Below are 17,980 nucleotides of genomic sequence, written 5' to 3'. Positions count from 1 at the left end.
GTGTTTTCTTGGGGAGCAGAAATGACAGTGTGATCAATTTTGCTCCTTCCTTCTGCTCGACGTCCAACAACTTGAAACCAAAATGTTTCCATATGACTGATGATATCCAACCTTTCTTCTAAACTAAAGGCTGCCGTTCTGCCATTTTTCTCAATCGCTCCTAGTTTGCAGCACCTGCACGTAAGACTGGTGCATTCACTGTGCTTTTACAGCTCAGGAATTTGCATGCACGCCACACAGCACATGAATCATTTTTCTTCAATTATAATGATTTTATGATCGTGACAAGCCAAAATCAAAATCAAAATTCAATTAATCGTCCAGCCCTATCAACAATTTATGTGATCATTTAGGTTCATGTATTAAATCAGATTAGACTTTTTTTCTCCACTATCTGATCCACTGATTTTGGCCAGAATGCGACTGATCCCAAGTTTCTGACGCCTCATCCCCAAATATAATGACACACTATGACATATGATTATAGAGCTTCATGTCTTCATGTCTCCATGTCTTCATGCAACATGTCTCACAAAAATGACTGGCATGGAGTTGAATTTGAGCTCTATAAGATGAGACATGATTTGTTTTTAAACTCAATTATGATGACATGTTGTTCATATAAATAAATTCCCAGAAAGTTCCATCATCAGAGTTTCAGTTGTATGAAACAACACTTTCCCTCATCCTGCTTCTGTCTTTTCTTTGTCATTTTCTGTTGTTTTCATCTCCACTACAAAGAATCTAGACTGGATCATCACATCCTACTGAAGTTTAACAGTGTGTGTCTCCCTCTAGTGGATGTTGTGGAGTTTTCTGTTGTCTTTGCTCCAAAGGTTTTTGTACAGAGTTTTGGTGTTTCCTGTCACTGTGGGCTGCAGAGCACAGTAGTACACAGCAGAGTCTGTCACTTTAGCTGAGATGATCTCCAGATCGACACGTTTCTCTGTTTTCTTAATGTGAGCTGAGAAATCAGAAACAGTTGGATGAATCGATCCTCCCTCTGTGATGTAGAGCAGGAACTCTGGTCTGGATCTCTGGTTCTGTCGGTACCACTGGATATTGTTGATAACACCGTCATATTTACAGGTCAGGTTGATGTTTCTTCCCTCTTCAACATGTTCTTCAGTTCTTTCTGGATTTATGCTGTTCATGGAAACCAGGGCTGCAAAATGAGGATTATTCATGTCAGTTAGTCTGCAAGAGATTCAAACATCAAGAGACTCAACGGAGGTTCTGGACTTTTTCTTTCATCTTTCATCATTTTGAGATTCATTCAGTAAAGCAAATGTCTTTTTGTCTCATGGAAATTGTTACCTTACACAGATAAACCTCTAGTTATGAAATGTAGAGCAAATATCTGGTTAATCCAGCAGCTGAAATGAGACTTTGATCTGTGTTCTAACACTCACCTATAAAGAGAGAGAAAAGTAAAAAGAGGTAAAGCAACATGTCTTTGGAGTTGTTCAAGTCAAACAGACAGCAGATGATCAATGTTCTTCCACTGCAGTAGAATGAACAAACTAAACAGCCTCTCTGCTGCACAGCTCTTCTCCTCAACATCAACATGATTGTGCTTTTACTTCCTCAAACATTTCTGCTCTGGAGACACAAATAATCTCATTGGTTGAGTTAAATGTCAGTGGGTGGAGCCACAGAAAAACCTTTTTAGAGATTCTCTGCCTACCAAAGTTCAGCTCAGCCAGTGATGATGATGATTTGTGCCTCAGAGAAATGTTTGCTGAATGTTCAGTTTCAGTTCTTCACATCATTGTGAGACCGAGGCAGGTCGCAGTAGAAGGAAGCTCCATCACCTGAAGGTTTAGTCTTTATTCTGGGAACATGGAGAACATTTTATAGTTCCTTTAATTACAGTGGAGAAATACTAATATTAATATTTTCGACATGAAATTATCTTCATACTATCAGTCATCAGAAGCCGTCATGTCTTAATATCTTCACTTGTCTTTGTTCAGGTGTTGGATGACTTGTGGTCGATGACTTTGACTCCTTCTCAGTCAATGCTGTGACTGATTTTGGTCTGATGTTCTCAGACACTGAGACTGTAAGTCCACAACACCACATTGATTTGATCCCTTTGGTTCCCCCTCGTCACTCCGACTGTCTGCATCCTCAAGTGACGAGACCAACGTGGAAAGTTGAATCGTGACGTCAGACCTGCCAACTTTTAGAAATCATTTACCATCAATAATATTAACCAAATTTTACATAAGAAGGTGACCTGCTTGTTCATCAGGCATTTGGTTGTTGCTGATCTTTAAAACCAGACTTTTAATAGTATTTATAAGAATATCAGAAAATATTGATCTGATCAATTATCAATGATAATTGCAAGCCCTGTTTTGGAGAGGTGACTGTGACATCAGTGGTTAAAAGTTAGTGACACTCTTGTACTTACTTGTAATTGAGTAATATTTTAGTAATGTAACAGTACTTGTGCTTGAGTACAGAGTTTCAGTATTCTTTCCACCACTGCTGAAAAGTAACTAGTAGCTCCAGTAGGCAACATTGTTTTGGTATAATTGAGAAATAATTTCATGAAAACATTTCAGCGTGTTGTAAATCAGGTGTTCTGAGAGAGAACGACACTTCTGCACCTCTTCTATAGCTCTGTTTTCAGCATTTAGAGAATCTGACCCGTGACAGTAGACTTCAATTAATGACAGGTGTTTTAGGACCTGGGGGACTCCTCCCACTCGTGCAGCTGCACGTTCCTCCGGTGAGACCCTGAATCAATGATGGAAACTACTGCAGGAAAAGTCACTATAAAACAGCATTATAACAAAGAGAAACGAGCCTAATGAGTAACATGATCGACCCAGGAGTTTGTCAGCTCACTGCGTTACTTCTGAGTTCACCTTCAGTTGTGTTTATTCACGTGTATCACAGAGCTTTGCTGAGTGTTGAGAGGACTGGACAGAGCTGAGACACAGAGCTGACAGACAGCTGCTCAGAGCTGGGGAGCTCTGCAGGAGAGGGTCGGTGGCAGACTGGAGCTTCTGGAGAAAAAAAACAGGGGAGTCGCTGTGATGCAGCTACTTTACTGTCAGGAGAGGAGCTCAGAGTGTGTGTTTCAAACTTTTATATTAAAAAGAGGATTTATCTTCATGTTTGCTTGTAAACCTGTGTGCAGCAGCATCATGGAGGAGCTGATGACGCCGTTTACAGGGTAAATAAATGACGCCCTGTTTTTGTACTGACATTTTAAGCCGCACGAGTGAAACCATGTTGCAGCTGAGTTGCATTTTAACAACTGCTTAAATCACGGCGACCCACGCCCGACAGGACTGCAGGCCAATGGTGGAGAACCTCCTTTCTGTTCCCTCCAACAAGCGAGTGTGTCACAGCAAGAAGGTCCTGAGTTCGAATCCCCCAGCTGATTGGGGCGGGGCCTTTCTGTGTGGAGTCTGCATGTTCTCTTTGTATCTGCATGGGTTCTCTCCAGGTTCTCTGGCTTCCTCCCACAGTCCAAAAACATGCATTCTTGGTTAATTGGTGACTCTAAATGTCCCGTAGGTGTGAGTGTGAGTGGTTGTCTGTCTCTGTGTGTCAGTCCTGTGATGAACTGGTAACTTGTCCAGGGTGAACCCGCCTCTCACCCAGTGTCAGCTGGGATAGACTCCAGACCCCCGCGACCCTTCAAGAAGAAGCGGTTACAGAAAATGGATGGATGAAGACGGTTTCCTGGTTTGACTTGTGTTTTGTCTCTTGGTGTGTGTTTGTTAAGTTGGACAGCATTGAGCTCCGTGACTGTAAAGAAGTAGATCATGAGGAAACAAAAAGACATTTAACTGCACATGTGAAGGTCCTGACTGAGTTCAATCTTTAATCACACAATATACAACTTTACAAATATGAATCTAGAAAGACTGATCCTCAAAAATGTCCCAGTTAGTCCTTTCAAAGGAATCCTGCAGCTGTGAGGAAGTTCCTTCATGTCATGTCTTAACATGCTTCATCTACTTGTTTTCACTTCAGATTCTTAGTTTTCATGTTGTGTTTGAAGCATCATCCAGTTGGTTTGTCATTGATGTGGATTTGCTGCTCATGTGAATCCTCCCACAGTGTTTCATTAGCAGCTGTAACCACAGTGACTCTGATCAAACAGGAATTAGCAGAATCCATCTGATATGAAGCTGTGGTTTGAATACCACTTCCCTCCTCTTTGAAGAGTAGTCAGATATCTGTGTTCAGGTTTTTGTACAGCCTCTTCTACACTTTGTATCACTGTGTTTCTAGAGCACAGTAGTAGAGAGCTGTGTCTGCCAGGGTTAGGTCTCTGATGGTCAGTTCAGTTGATGTGTCTGATGTCTCAGAGTCATATCGATTATCAGGAATATACTGGCGACCACGTCTTGATCCTTCTCCTTTCCAGAGTATAAACTGAGGAGCCTGAAGGTCAGAATGATGTCTGTACCAGTAAAGATAAACACCACCTGCTGTTGTCTCATATTCACATCTCAGTTTGACAGATTGTCCTTCTGTTCCACTGACTTCATCTCCTACAGGAGAGATTTTGTCTCCAGCTGTTAGTCCTGGAAAAAGTGTATAAAATGAATCCATTAGACTAACATTGTTCATGAGGCTGAGAGGAGAAGACAGTGGAAAATATCAAGTGTACAGTGTTACTCTGTGGACAGAAACAGCTCAACTGTTGAGAGATTTCTGCTCTGAACTCCAGTTGACATCAATCTTTAGAAAAGAATCCAAACATGTTGTGCTTTGTATCTTACCAAAGAAAAGAGCAGCAAGAATAATCCACAGCCAATGTTCCATCTCTACAACAAGGTTTAAATCAACAGGAGAAACTAGCTGATGTTCAACATTCAGTGTGAGAATTGTTCTCTTCACAGCAGCAGTTATTATTGACAGAATGGTTGAACACAGTGCAGAAGTAGAGCACCGCCTACTTGATAATGTGGCCCTCTAGTGGAGGTAAAAAGTTCAGTACAACAGTGTGGAAAAAAGGCTTCCAGCAGCTTGTCAGTGTGTCAGCTTGTGTTTTTGTACAGAGTTTTGGTGTTTCCTGTCACTGTGGGCCTCACAGCACAGTAGTACACAGCAGAGTCTGTCACTGCAGCAGAGGAGATCTGCAGATCCACTCGATTTCTCTCTTCATTCAGTTCAGGAGTCAGTCGAGGGTTTGGACGTGTTGCTGTCGACACTGAAGGCTGTTTTGTATCAGTGATCAGTAAAAGGAACTGAGGAGCTGATCCAGGATCCTGTCGATACCACTGTAGATTATTAGCTTTAACTGAATAGTGACAGGACAGAGTAACACTGTGACCCTCTGATGAAAACACTTCAGTTCTGCTGGCAGTAATATCATCTTCCAAGGTGTTACCTAGTGAGGGAAACAACATGATATATTTAGAGTTCTGATCCAAAGTGAGAAATCCATCATTTGAAAAACATCGACAAAAACATACAAACCTACAAGAGTTGAAAAGAACAAAAGTGCAGTGAGTTTCTCCATGTTTACAGAGGTGAAATGCTGTGATTGAATGTTCAGTATGAATAAGTTTTGTGAGTTGTGTTTGGTCTGATGTTCACAGCTGGAATCAAACAGTTCTCTGACATGAAGCAGCTCTGCAGTCAGTAGGAGGAGACTCATATATCAAATTATCTTCATTTCTGAAGCTCTTCATCACAACTGTGTCTCAGGACTGACAAGAATCTAGACTGGATCATCACATCCTACTGAAGTGTAACAGTGTGTGTCTCCCTCTAGTGGATGTTGTGGAGTTTTCTGTTGTCTTTGCTCCAAAGGTTTTTGTACAGAGTTTTGGTGTTTCCTGTCACTGTGGGCTGCAGAGCACAGTAGTACACAGCAGAGTCTGTCACTTTAGCTGAGATGATCTCCAGATCGACACGTTTCTCTGTTTTCTTAATGTGAGCTGAGAAATCAGAAACAGTTGGATGAATCGATCCTCCCTCTGTGATGTAGAGCAGGAACTCTGGTCTGGATCTCTGGTTCTGTCGGTACCACTGGATATTGGTGATACCACCGTCATATTTACAGGTCAGGTTGATGTTTCTTCCCTCTTCAACATGTTCTTCAGTTCTTTCTGGATTTATGCTGTTCATGGAAACCAGGGCTGCAAAATGAGGATTATTCATGTCAGTTAGTCTGCAAGAGATTCAAACATCAAGAGACTCAACGGAGGTTCTGGACTTTTTCTTTCATCTTTCATCATTTTGAGATTCATTCAATAAAGCAAATGTCTTTTTGTCTCATGGAAATTGTTACCTTACACAGATAAACCTCTAGTTATGAAATGTAGAGCAAATATCTGGTTAATCCAGCAGCTGAAATGAGACTTTGATCTGTGTTCTAACACTCACCTATAAAGAGAGAGAAAAGTAAAAAGAGGTAAAGCAACATGTCTTTGGAGTTGTTCAAGTCAAACAGACAGCAGATGATCAATGTTCTTCCACTGCAGTAGAATGAACAAACTAAACAGCCTCTCTGCTGCACAGCTCTTCTCCTCAACATCAACATGATTGTGCTTTTACTTCCTCAAACATTTCTGCTCTGGAGACACAAATAATCTCATTGGTTGAGTTAAATGTCAGTGGGTGGAGCCACAGAAAAACCTTTTTAGAGATTCTCTGCCTACCAAAGTTCAGCTCAGCCAGTGATGATGATGATTTCTGCCTCAGAGAAATGTTTGCTGAATGTTCAGTTTCAGTTCTTCACATCATTGTGAGACCGAGGCAGGTCGCAGTAGAAGGAAGCTCCATCACCTGAAGGTTTAGTCTTTATTCTGGGAACATGGAGAACAATTTATAGTTCCTTTAATTACAGTGGAGAAATACTAATATTAATATTTTCTACATGAAATTATCTTCATACTATCAGTCATCAGAAGCCGTCATGTCTTAATATCTTCACTTGTCTTTGTTCAGGTGTTGGATGACTTGTGGTCGATGACTTTGACTCCTTCTCAGTCAATGCTGTGACTGATTTTGGTCTGATGTTCTCAGACACTGAGACTGTAAGTCCACAACACCACATTGATTTGATCCCTTTGGTTCCCCCTCGTCACTCCGACTGTCTGCATCCTCAAGTGACGAGACCAACGTGGAAAGTTGAATCGTGACGTCAGACCTGCCAACTTTTAGAAATCATTTACCATCAATAATATTAACCAAATTTTACATAACAAGGTGACCTGCTTGTTCATCAGGCATTTGGTTGTTGCTGATCTTTAAAACCAGACTTTTAATAGTATTTATAAGAATATCAGAAAATATTGATCTGATCAATTATCAATGATTAATCAATTATTAACATTTTCACATATTGGTTCAGGAAAACAAAATTTGCAGCCCTGTTTTGGAGAGGTGACTGTGACATCAGTGGTTAAAAGTTAGTGACACTCTTGTACTTACTTGTAATTGAGTAATATTTTAGTAATGTAACAGTACTTGTGCTTGAGTACAGAGTTTCAGTATTCTTTCCACCACTGCTGAAAAGTAACTAGTAGCTCCAGTAGGCAACATTGTTTTGGTATAATTGAGAAATAATTTCATGAAAACATTTCAGCGTGTTGTAAATCAGGTGTTCTGAGAGAGAACGACACTTCTGCACCTCTTCTATAGCTCTGTTTTCAGCAGTTAGAGAATCTGACCCGTGACAGTAGACTTCAATTAATGACAGGTGTTTTAGGACCTGGGGGACTCCTCCCACTCGTGCAGCTGCACGTTCCTCCGGTGAGACCCTGAATCAATGATGGAAACTACTGCAGGAAAAGTCACTATAAAACAGCATTATAACAAAGAGAAACGAGCCTAATGAGTAACATGATCGACCCAGGAGTTTGTCAGCTCACTGCGTTACTTCTGAGTTCACCTTCAGTTGTGTTTATTCACGTGTATCACAGAGCTTTGCTGAGTGTTGAGAGGACTGGACAGAGCTGAGACACAGAGCTGACAGACAGCTGCTCAGAGCTGGGGAGCTCTGCAGGAGAGGGTCGGTGGCAGACTGGAGCTTCTGGAGAAAAAAAACAGGGGAGTCGCTGTGATGCAGCTACTTTACTGTCAGGAGAGGAGCTCAGAGTGTGTGTTTCAAACTTTTATATTAAAAAGAGGATTTATCTTCATGTTTGCTTGTAAACCTGTGTGCAGCAGCATCATGGAGGAGCTGATGACGCCGTTTACAGGGTAAATAAATGACGCTGTGTTTTTGTACTGACATCTTTTCTACCTACTGCAGCTTTAAATGTTGACAGGCTACGTTTTGGAAAGACATGCAGAGTTTTTCAGTCAACTTTCTCACCAAGTCATTCAGTTATTATCTGACAGGTATTAAATTACTAATGAAGCTGAATGACATCATTAAATGTCTTCATCAATTTCACATAATCTTGTCAAATATATGAAGACGGTGGTGCAGTGGTCAGCACTGCCGCCTCACTGCAAGAAGGTCCTGAGTTCGAATCCCCCAGCTGATTGGGGCGGGGCCTTTCTGTGTGGAGTCTGCATGTTCTCCTTGTATCTGCATGGGTTCTCTCCAGGTTCTCTGGCTTCCTCCCACAGTCCAAAAACATGCATTCTTGGTTAATTGGTGACTCTAAATGTCCCGTAGGTGTGAGTGTGAGTGGTTGTCTGTCTCTGTGTGTCAGTCCTGTGATGAACTGGTAACTTGTCCAGGGTGAACCCGCCTCTCACCCAGTGTCAGCTGGGATAGACTCCAGACCCCCGCGACCCTTCAAGAAGAAGCGGTTACAGAAAATGGATGGATGAAGACGGTTTCCTGGTTTGACTTGTGTTTTGTCTCTTGGTGTGTGTTTGTTAAGTTGGACAGCATTGAGCTCAGTGACTGTAAAGAAGTAGATGATGAGGAAACAAAAAGACATTTAACTGCACATGTGAAGGTCCTGACTGAGTTCAATCTTTAATCACACAATATACAACTTTACAAATATGAATCTAGAAAGACTGATCCTCAAAAATGTCCCAGTTAGTCCTTTCAAAGGAATCCTGCAGCTGTGAGGAAGTTCCTTCATGTCATGTCTTAACATGCTTCATCTACTTGTTTTCACTTCAGATTCTTAGTTTTCATGTTGTGTTTGAAGCATCATCCAGTTGGTTTGTCATTGATGTGGATTTGCTGCTCATGTGAATCCTCCCACAGTGTTTCATTAGCAGCTGTAACCACAGTGACTCTGATCAAACAGGAATTAGCAGAATCCATCTGATATGAAGCTGTGGTTTGAATACCACTTCCCTCCTCTTTGAAGAGTAGTCAGATATCTGTGTTCAGGTTTTTGTACAGCCTCTTCTACACTTTGTATCACTGTGTTTCTAGAGCACAGTAGTAGAGAGCTGTGTCTGCCAGGGTTAGGTCTCTGATGGACAGTTCAGTTGATTTTGCTGGTGTCTGAGATTCATATCGATTATCAGGGATATATTTTCTATCAGTCCCTGCTTGTTTCCAGAGTATAAACTGAGGAGCCTGAAGGTCAGAATGATGTCTGTACCAGTGAAGGTAAGGTGTGGTGTAACTTGTCTCATAGTTACATCTCAGTTTGACAGATTGTCCTTCTGTTCCACTGACTTCATCTCCTACAGGAGAGATTTTGTCTCCAGCTGTTAGTCCTGGAAAAAGTGTATAAAATGAATCCATTAGACTAACATTGTTCATGAGGCTGAGAGGAGAAGACAGTGGAAAATATCAAGTGTACAGTGTTACTCTGTGGACAGAAACAGCTCAACTGTTGAGAGATTTCTGCTCTGAACTCCAGTTGACATCAATCTTTAGAAAAGAATCCAAACATGTTGTGCTTTGTATCTTACCAAAGAAAAGAGCAGCAAGAATAATCCACAGCCAATGTTCCATCTCTACAACAAGGTTTAAATCAACAGGAGAAACTAGCTGATGTTCAACATTCAGTGTGAGAATTGTTCTCTTCACAGCAGCAGTTATTATTGACAGAATGGTTGAACACAGTGCAGAAGTAGAGCACCGCCTACTTGATAATGTGGCCCTCTAGTGGAGGTAAAAAGTTCAGTACAACAGTGTGGAAAAAAGGCTTCCAGCAGCTTGTCAGTGTGTCAGCTTGTGTTTTTGTACAGAGTTTTGGTGTTTCCTGTCACTGTGGGCCTCACAGCACAGTAGTACACAGCAGAGTCTGTCACTGCAGCAGAGGAGATCTGCAGATCCACTCGATGCTTTTCTTCAGTCAGATCAGTAGAAAACCTTCTGTCTGATTTCAGAGATTCTGCTGTGTTTCTAATGTTACTCCCTGAGATGGACAGGAGGAACTCTGGTGGTTTTCCTGGATATTGTCGATACCAGAAGAAATAATCACCACCAGTTGCTTGTTTGGAGTATCTGTAGGACAGAGTAACAGAGCTGTCTTCTAAACTGGACACCTCTTTGTCAACTGGACTGAGTTCTTCACAGCTGACACCTGAAAGAAGAGATTTAAACTGTTTGACCAAACACTCAAGTATTGAATGACATTCATAAAAAAAGTGAATTCTTTTTATTTCAAAATATAAGATGTACATTACCTGTTAGAATCATGACAAAGAGCAGAGAAAACACACAATGATGCAGTGACAGCATGTTGAATAAAGGTAATGTTTGTGGTTTGTGTATTGAACTCTGCTGAATATGGAAGTTCCTCTCTCTTCTATAGTTCAGTAACAGCTTAGCTCCTCCCTGAATCTCTCCGTCTCCTCTTAGATCTGTATTTTCACTTCTCTCTCTTCCTCTTCCTCCTGGTTAACACACTGGTAGCAGCATTTCTTCAAAGTACAACGTAAGTCAGCTGTTGATGAAAGAAAAACTCAACATCAAATATCATACAGAACATAAGAACAATTATGGCAACAATAATAATCACAGTTATTTTGAGTGATATTGAAATCATGATTAATAAACACGATTATTGGTTAATTTGAAAACATGAGTATTTATTGAACCACCAAAACTCAACTTTAAATATAACTTAAAACAACAACCAGAAATAATTTAGAAACAAGTAAAATAATAATAATAATAATAATAATAATAATAATAGTAATAATAATAAATTAAAATAACATTAGCAATATGTAAAAAGAATAAATTATAATAAAGAGCCATAATCTACATGCAAACCAAAAAACACTAATAACACAGCAAAAAACAAAAAAAACCCTAAATATTCTTTGAGGATTTTTGAAAAACCTTTTGTAAATACAGAAAAAGATTGGCCTGGTAGTCATATACTCCCTCAGTCTGCCTCCTACAAACTCAGGTTTAGGATCAGCAGACTGTTCACTTGGTCTGGCTTTAATGATGACTGAAGGCAGGAGACAACTTTTCCTCCTGTGCTAAAAAGCCGCTCTGATGCAGCACCTGTGGCAGGGATGCACAGGTATTTCCTGCTCAGTCTGGAGAGCCGTGGGTAGAGAGAGTGTCCTTCATAGAGGACTGTGTTGGCTGAAGCCGACGAGTTTGCACTTTTTTGTGTCTTCTGCTCCTTTATCACTTGGTCTTAGACCACTTTATGACTGTACTTTAAATGGTTCAATAAATTGGTCGTGTTTTCTTGGGGAGCAGAAATGACAGTGTGATCAATTTTGCTCCTTCCTTCTGCTCGACGTCCAACAACTTGAAACCAAAATGTTTCCATATGACTGATGATATCCAACCTTTCTTCTAAACTAAAGGCTGCCGTTCTGCCATTTTTCTCAATCGCTCCTAGTTTGCAGCACCTGCACGTAAGACTGGTGCATTCACTGTGCTTTTACAGCTCAGGAATTTGCATGCACGCCACACAGCACATGAATCATTTTTCTTCAATTATAATGATTTTATGATCGTGACAAGCCAAAATCAAAATCAAAATTCAATTAATCGTCCAGCCCTATCAACAATTTATGTGATCATTTAGGTTCATGTATTAAATCAGATTAGACTTTTTTTCTCCACTATCTGATCCACTGATTTTGGCCAGAATGCGACTGATCCCAAGTTTCTGACGCCTCATCCCCAAATATAATGACACACTATGACATATGATTATAGAGCTTCATGTCTTCATGTCTCCATGTCTTCATGCAACATGTCTCACAAAAATGACTGGCATGGAGTTGAATTTGAGCTCTATAAGATGAGACATGATTTGTTTTTAAACTCAATTATGATGACATGTTGTTCATATAAATAAATTCCCAGAAAGTTCCATCATCAGAGTTTCAGTTGTATGAAACAACACTTTCCCTCATCCTGCTTCTGTCTTTTCTTTGTCATTTTCTGTTGTTTTCATCTCCACTACAAAGAATCTAGACTGGATCATCACATCCTACTGAAGTGTAACAGTGTGTGTCTCCCTCTAGTGGATGTTGTGGAGTTTTCTGTTGTCTTTGCTCCAAAGGTTTTTGTACAGAGTTTTGGTGTTTCCTGTCACTGTGGGCTGCAGAGCACAGTAGTACACAGCAGAGTCTGTCACTTTAGCTGAGATGATCTCCAGATCGACACGTTTCTCTGTTTTCTTAATGTGAGCTGAGAAATCAGAAACAGTTGGATGAATCAATCCTCCCTCTGTGATGGAGAGCAGGAACTCTGGTCTGGATCTCTGGTTCTGTCGGTACCACTGGATACTGTAGATAGCACCGTCATATTTACAGGTCAGGTTGATGTTTCTTCCCTCTTCAACATGTTCTTCAGTTCTTTCTGGATTTATGCTGTTCATGGAAACCAGGGCTGCAAAATGAGGATTATTCATGTCAGTTAGTCTGCAAGAGATTCAAACATCAAGAGACTCAACGGAGGTTCTGGACTTTTTCTTTCATCTTTCATCATTTTGAGATTCATTCAATAAAGCAAATGTCTTTTTGTCTCATGGAAATTGTTACCTTACACAGATAAACCTCTAGTTATGAAATGTAGAGCAAATATCTGGTTAATCCAGCAGCTGAAATGAGACTTTGATCTGTGTTCTAACACTCACCTATAAAGAGAGAGAAAAGTAAAAAGAGGTAAAGCAACATGTCTTTGGAGTTGTTCAAGTCAAACAGACAGCAGATGATCAATGTTCTTCCACTGCAGTAGAATGAACAAACTAAACAGCCTCTCTGCTGCACAGCTCTTCTCCTCAACATCAACATGATTGTGCTTTTACTTCCTCAAACATTTCTGCTCTGGAGACACAAATAATCTCATTGGTTGAGTTAAATGTCAGTGGGTGGAGCCACAGAAAAACCTTTTTAGAGATTCTCTGCCTACCAAAGTTCAGCTCAGCCAGTGATGATGATGATTTGTGCCTCAGAGAAATGTTTGCTGAATGTTCAGTTTCAGTTCTTCACATCATTGTGAGACCGAGGCAGGTCGCAGTAGAAGGAAGCTCCATCACCTGAAGGTTTAGTCTTTATTCTGGGAACATGGAGAACATTTTATAGTTCCTTTAATTACAGTGGAGAAATACTAATATTAATATTTTCGACATGAAATTATCTTCATACTATCAGTCATCAGAAGCCGTCATGTCTTAATATCTTCACTTGTCTTTGTTCAGGTGTTGGATGACTTGTGGTCGATGACTTTGACTCCTTCTCAGTCAATGCTGTGACTGATTTTGGTCTGATGTTCTCAGACACTGAGACTGTAAGTCCACAACACCACATTGATTTGATCCCTTTGGTTCCCCCTCGTCACTCCGACTGTCTGCATCCTCAAGTGACGAGACCAACGTGGAAAGTTGAATCGTGACGTCAGACCTGCCAACTTTTAGAAATCATTTACCATCAATAATATTAACCAAATTTTACATAAGAAGGTGACCTGCTTGTTCATCAGGCATTTGGTTGTTGCTGATCTTTAAAACCAGACTTTTAATAGTATTTATAAGAATATCAGAAAATATTGATCTGATCAATTATCAATGATAATTGCAAGCCCTGTTTTGGAGAGGTGACTGTGACATCAGTGGTTAAAAGTTAGTGACACTCTTGTACTTACTTGTAATTGAGTATATATATTTATAGTAATGTAACAGTACTTGTGCTTGAGTACAGAGTTTCAGTATTCTTTCCACCACTGCTGAAAAGTAACTAGTAGCTCCAGTAGGCAACATTGTTTTGGTATAATTGAGAAATAATTTCATGAAAACATTTCAGCGTGTTGTAAATCAGGTGTTCTGAGAGAGAACGACACTTCTGCACCTCTTCTATAGCTCTGTTTTCAGCAGTTAGAGAATCTGACCCGTGACAGTAGACTTCAATTAATGACAGGTGTTTTAGGACCTGGGGGACTCCTCCCACTCGTGCAGCTGCACGTTCCTCCGGTGAGACCCTGAATCAATGATGGAAACTACTGCAGGAAAAGTCACTATAAAACAGCATTATAACAAAGAGAAACGAGCCTAATGAGTAACATGATCGACCCAGGAGTTTGTCAGCTCACTGCGTTACTTCTGAGTTCACCTTCAGTTGTGTTTATTCACGTGTATCACAGAGCTTTGCTGAGTGTTGAGAGGACTGGACAGAGCTGAGACACAGAGCTGACAGACAGCTGCTCAGTGCTGGGGAGCTCTGCAGGAGAGGGTCGGTGGCAGACTGGAGCTTCTGGAGAAAAAAAACAGGGGAGTCGCTGTGATGCAGCTACTTTACTGTCAGGAGAGGAGCTCAGAGTGTGTGTTTCAAACTTTTATATTAAAAAGAGGATTTATCTTCATGTTTGCTTGTAAACCTGTGTGCAGCAGCATCATGGAGGAGCTGATGACGCCGTTTACAGGGTAAATAAATGACGCCCTGTTTTTGTACTGACATTTTAAGCCGCACGAGTGAAACCATGTTGCAGCTGAGTTGCATTTTAACAACTGCTTAAATCACGGCGACCCACGCCCGACAGGACCGCAGGCCAATGGTGGAGAACCTCCTTTCTGTTCCCTCCAACAAGCGAGTGTGTCACAGCAAGAAGGTCCTGAGTTCGAATCCCCCAGCTGATTGGGGCGGGGCCTTTCTGTGCGGAGTTTGCATGTTCTCCTTGTATCTGCATGGGTTCTCTCCAAGTTCTCTGGCTTCCTCCCACAGTCCAAAGACATGCATTCTTGGTTAATTGGTGACTCTAAATGTCCTGTAGGTGTGAGTGTGAGTGGTTGTCTGTCTCTGTGTGTCAGTCCTGTGATGAACTGGTAACTTGTCCAGGGTGAACCCGCCTCTCACCCAGTGTCAGCTGGGATAGACTCCAGACCCCCGCGACCCTTCAAGAAGAAGCGGTTACAGAAAATGGATGGATGAAGACGGTTTCCTGGTTTGACTTGTGTTTTGTCTCTTGGTGTGTGTTTGTTAAGTTGGACAGCATTGAGCTCAGTGACTGTAAAGAAGTAGATGATGAGGAAACAAAAAGACATTTAACTGCACATGTGAAGGTCCTGACTGAGTTCAATCTTTAATCACACAATATACAACTTTACAAATATGAATCTAGAAAGACTGATCCTCAAAAATGTCCCAGTTAGTCCTTTCAAAGGAATCCTGCAGCTGTGAGGAAGTTCCTTCATGTCATGTCTTAACATGCTTCATCTACTTGTTTTCACTTCAGATTCTTAGTTTTCATGTTGTGTTTGAAGCATCATCCAGTTGGTTTGTCATTGATGTGGATTTGCTGCTCATGTGAATCCTCCCACAGTGTTTCATTAGCAGCTGTAACCACAGTGACTCTGATCAAACAGGAATTAGCAGAATCCATCTGATATGAAGCTGTGGTTTGAATACCACTTCCCTCCTCTTTGAAGAGTAGTCAGATATCTGTGTTCAGGTTTTTGTACAGCCTCTTCTACACTTTGTATCACTGTGTTTCTAGAGCACAGTAGTAGAGAGCTGTGTCTGCCAGGGTTAGGTCTCTGATGGACAGTTCAGTTGATTTTGCTGGTGTCTGAGATTCATATCGATTATCAGGGATATATTTTCTATCAGTCCCTGCTTGTTTCCAGAGTATAAACTGAGGAGCCTGAAGGTCAGAATGATGTCTGTACCAGTGAAGGTAAGGTGTGGTGTAACTTGTCTCATAGTTACATCTCAGTTTGACAGATTGTCCTTCTGTTCCACTGACTTCATCTCCTACAGGAGAGATTTTGTCTCCAGCTGTTAGTCCTGGAAAAAGTGTATAAAATGAATCCATTAGACTAACATTGTTCATGAGGCTGAGAGGAGAAGACAGTGGAAAATATCAAGTGTACAGTGTTACTCTGTGGACAGAAACAGCTCAACTGTTGAGAGATTTCTGCTCTGAACTCCAGTTGACATCAATCTTTAGAAAAGAATCCAAACATGTTGTGCTTTGTATCTTACCAAAGAAAAGAGCAGCAAGAATAATCCACAGCCAATGTTCCATCTCTACAACAAGGTTTAAATCAACAGGAGAAACTAGCTGATGTTCAACATTCAGTGTGAGAATTGTTCTCTTCACAGCAGCAGTTATTATTGACAGAATGGTTGAACACAGTGCAGAAGTAGAGCACCGCCTACTTGATAATGTGGCCCTCTAGTGGAGGTAAAAAGTTCAGTACAACAGTGTGGAAAAAAGGCTTCCAGCAGCTTGTCAGTGTGTCAGCTTGTGTTTTTGTACAGAGTTTTGGTGTTTCCTGTCACTGTGGGCCTCACAGCACAGTAGTACACAGCAGAGTCTGTCACTGCAGCAGAGGAGATCTGCAGATCCATCTGGGTTTTATCTTCACTCACTTTAATCTTCAGTCCAGAGATTCGTTCATTTAATATCTGTCCTGAAGCAGAGTGAGAAATAAGGAACTCTGGTGGTTTTCCTGGATATTGTCGATACCAGAAGAAATAATCAGTAGGTGACAGTTTGGAGTATCTGTAGGACAGAGTAACAGAGCTGTCTTCTAAACTGGACTCTTCTTTCTCAACTGGACTGAGTTCTTCACAGCTGACACCTGAAAGAAATGAGAACTCTGTTAAAACATTTAGCAAAAGTTACAATAAATAAATGACATTCTTTGATTTTGATTCCCTTTAATTGTCTTCATAATCTAACATACCTGTTAGAATGTAAAGAAACATGAGAGAAAACACACAATGATGCAGTGACAGCATGTTGAATAAAGGTAATGTTTGTGGTTTGTGTATTGAACTCTGCTGAATATGGAAGTTCCTCTCTCTTCTATAGTTCAGTAACAGCTTAGCTCCTCCCTGAATCTCTCCGTCTCCTCTTAGATCTGTATTTTCACTTCTCTCTCTTCCTCTTCCTCCACCTTCAGTTCTGAAAGTGACTCTGATGCTGCAGAGTCTCCATCATATAAATCATGTTTCACTCATGTTGGATAAATAAAATGTTTGACATGGTTGTCTCAAACAGAAAATATGTTTGCCTTTAAATTTGTGCAAGATACAACAGAAAACTAATTGATAATTAAGTTCAGTCAAAAAATTCTGATCATTCAAATTTACAATATGATATACTTTATTGTCCCTGTAGGGAAATCTGTCTTGGACTCATGTGCTGCTCATAAAAATGTCTCCACAGTTGCCGTTAAACAAATTACATAATCAAGTGCATATAATCCACATTTGCACATTACAAGACATTGCACAAACATAGCACATAAGACATATTGCACATAAGACATATTGCACATAAGACATATTGCACATGACACATTCCTCATACCCTGTAGTAAAAACACCATGAAACTAGTGGACCATCCCTGCAGCCTCAAACAGCATCATTTTAAAGTTTAATGGTTGTAGGAATAAATTTTCAGTGGGAAACTGGTCTGAGGTCATATTGTGAGTGCAGGATATTTGATGGGTCGGTCAGTATCTTCTGAGCTCACCTAACAACAGACTGCTCATAAATCAAGTGGAGAGGCTGGTGTTCAATTCTCCCCATCACCTTCATGGTGGAGTGTACCAGACAAGCAAGCTAAGTCTTCAGTATTACACAGATGATCTCATACCATGTTGACATGCATATCTGATCACTCTCTCATACAGCCTGATA

The 17,980-nt window shown here is 40.7% G+C and overlaps 1 protein-coding gene and 1 gene segment (V, D, J or C); one reads left to right on the top strand and one right to left on the bottom strand.

Moving 5' to 3' along the window:
• Positions 1-17,980, top strand: part of pex5lb (peroxisomal biogenesis factor 5-like b) — a 212,914-nt gene that overhangs the window by 82,206 nt on the left and 112,728 nt on the right. The window lies entirely within an intron of this gene.
• On the bottom strand, positions 16,570-17,073 carry LOC146317218 (T cell receptor alpha variable 3-like). The segment is given in 2 exon segments: positions 16,570-16,913; positions 17,019-17,073. Coding segments are annotated over 2 exon segments (399 nt in total).

Source organism: Lutjanus erythropterus, chromosome 12 (assembly GCF_056507025.1).
Source record: "Lutjanus erythropterus isolate fLutEry1 chromosome 12, fLutEry1.hap2, whole genome shotgun sequence".
Lineage (NCBI taxonomy): Eukaryota > Metazoa > Chordata > Actinopteri > Lutjaniformes > Lutjanidae > Lutjanus > Lutjanus erythropterus.
This window is presented reverse-complemented; position numbering and strand designations above follow the sequence as displayed.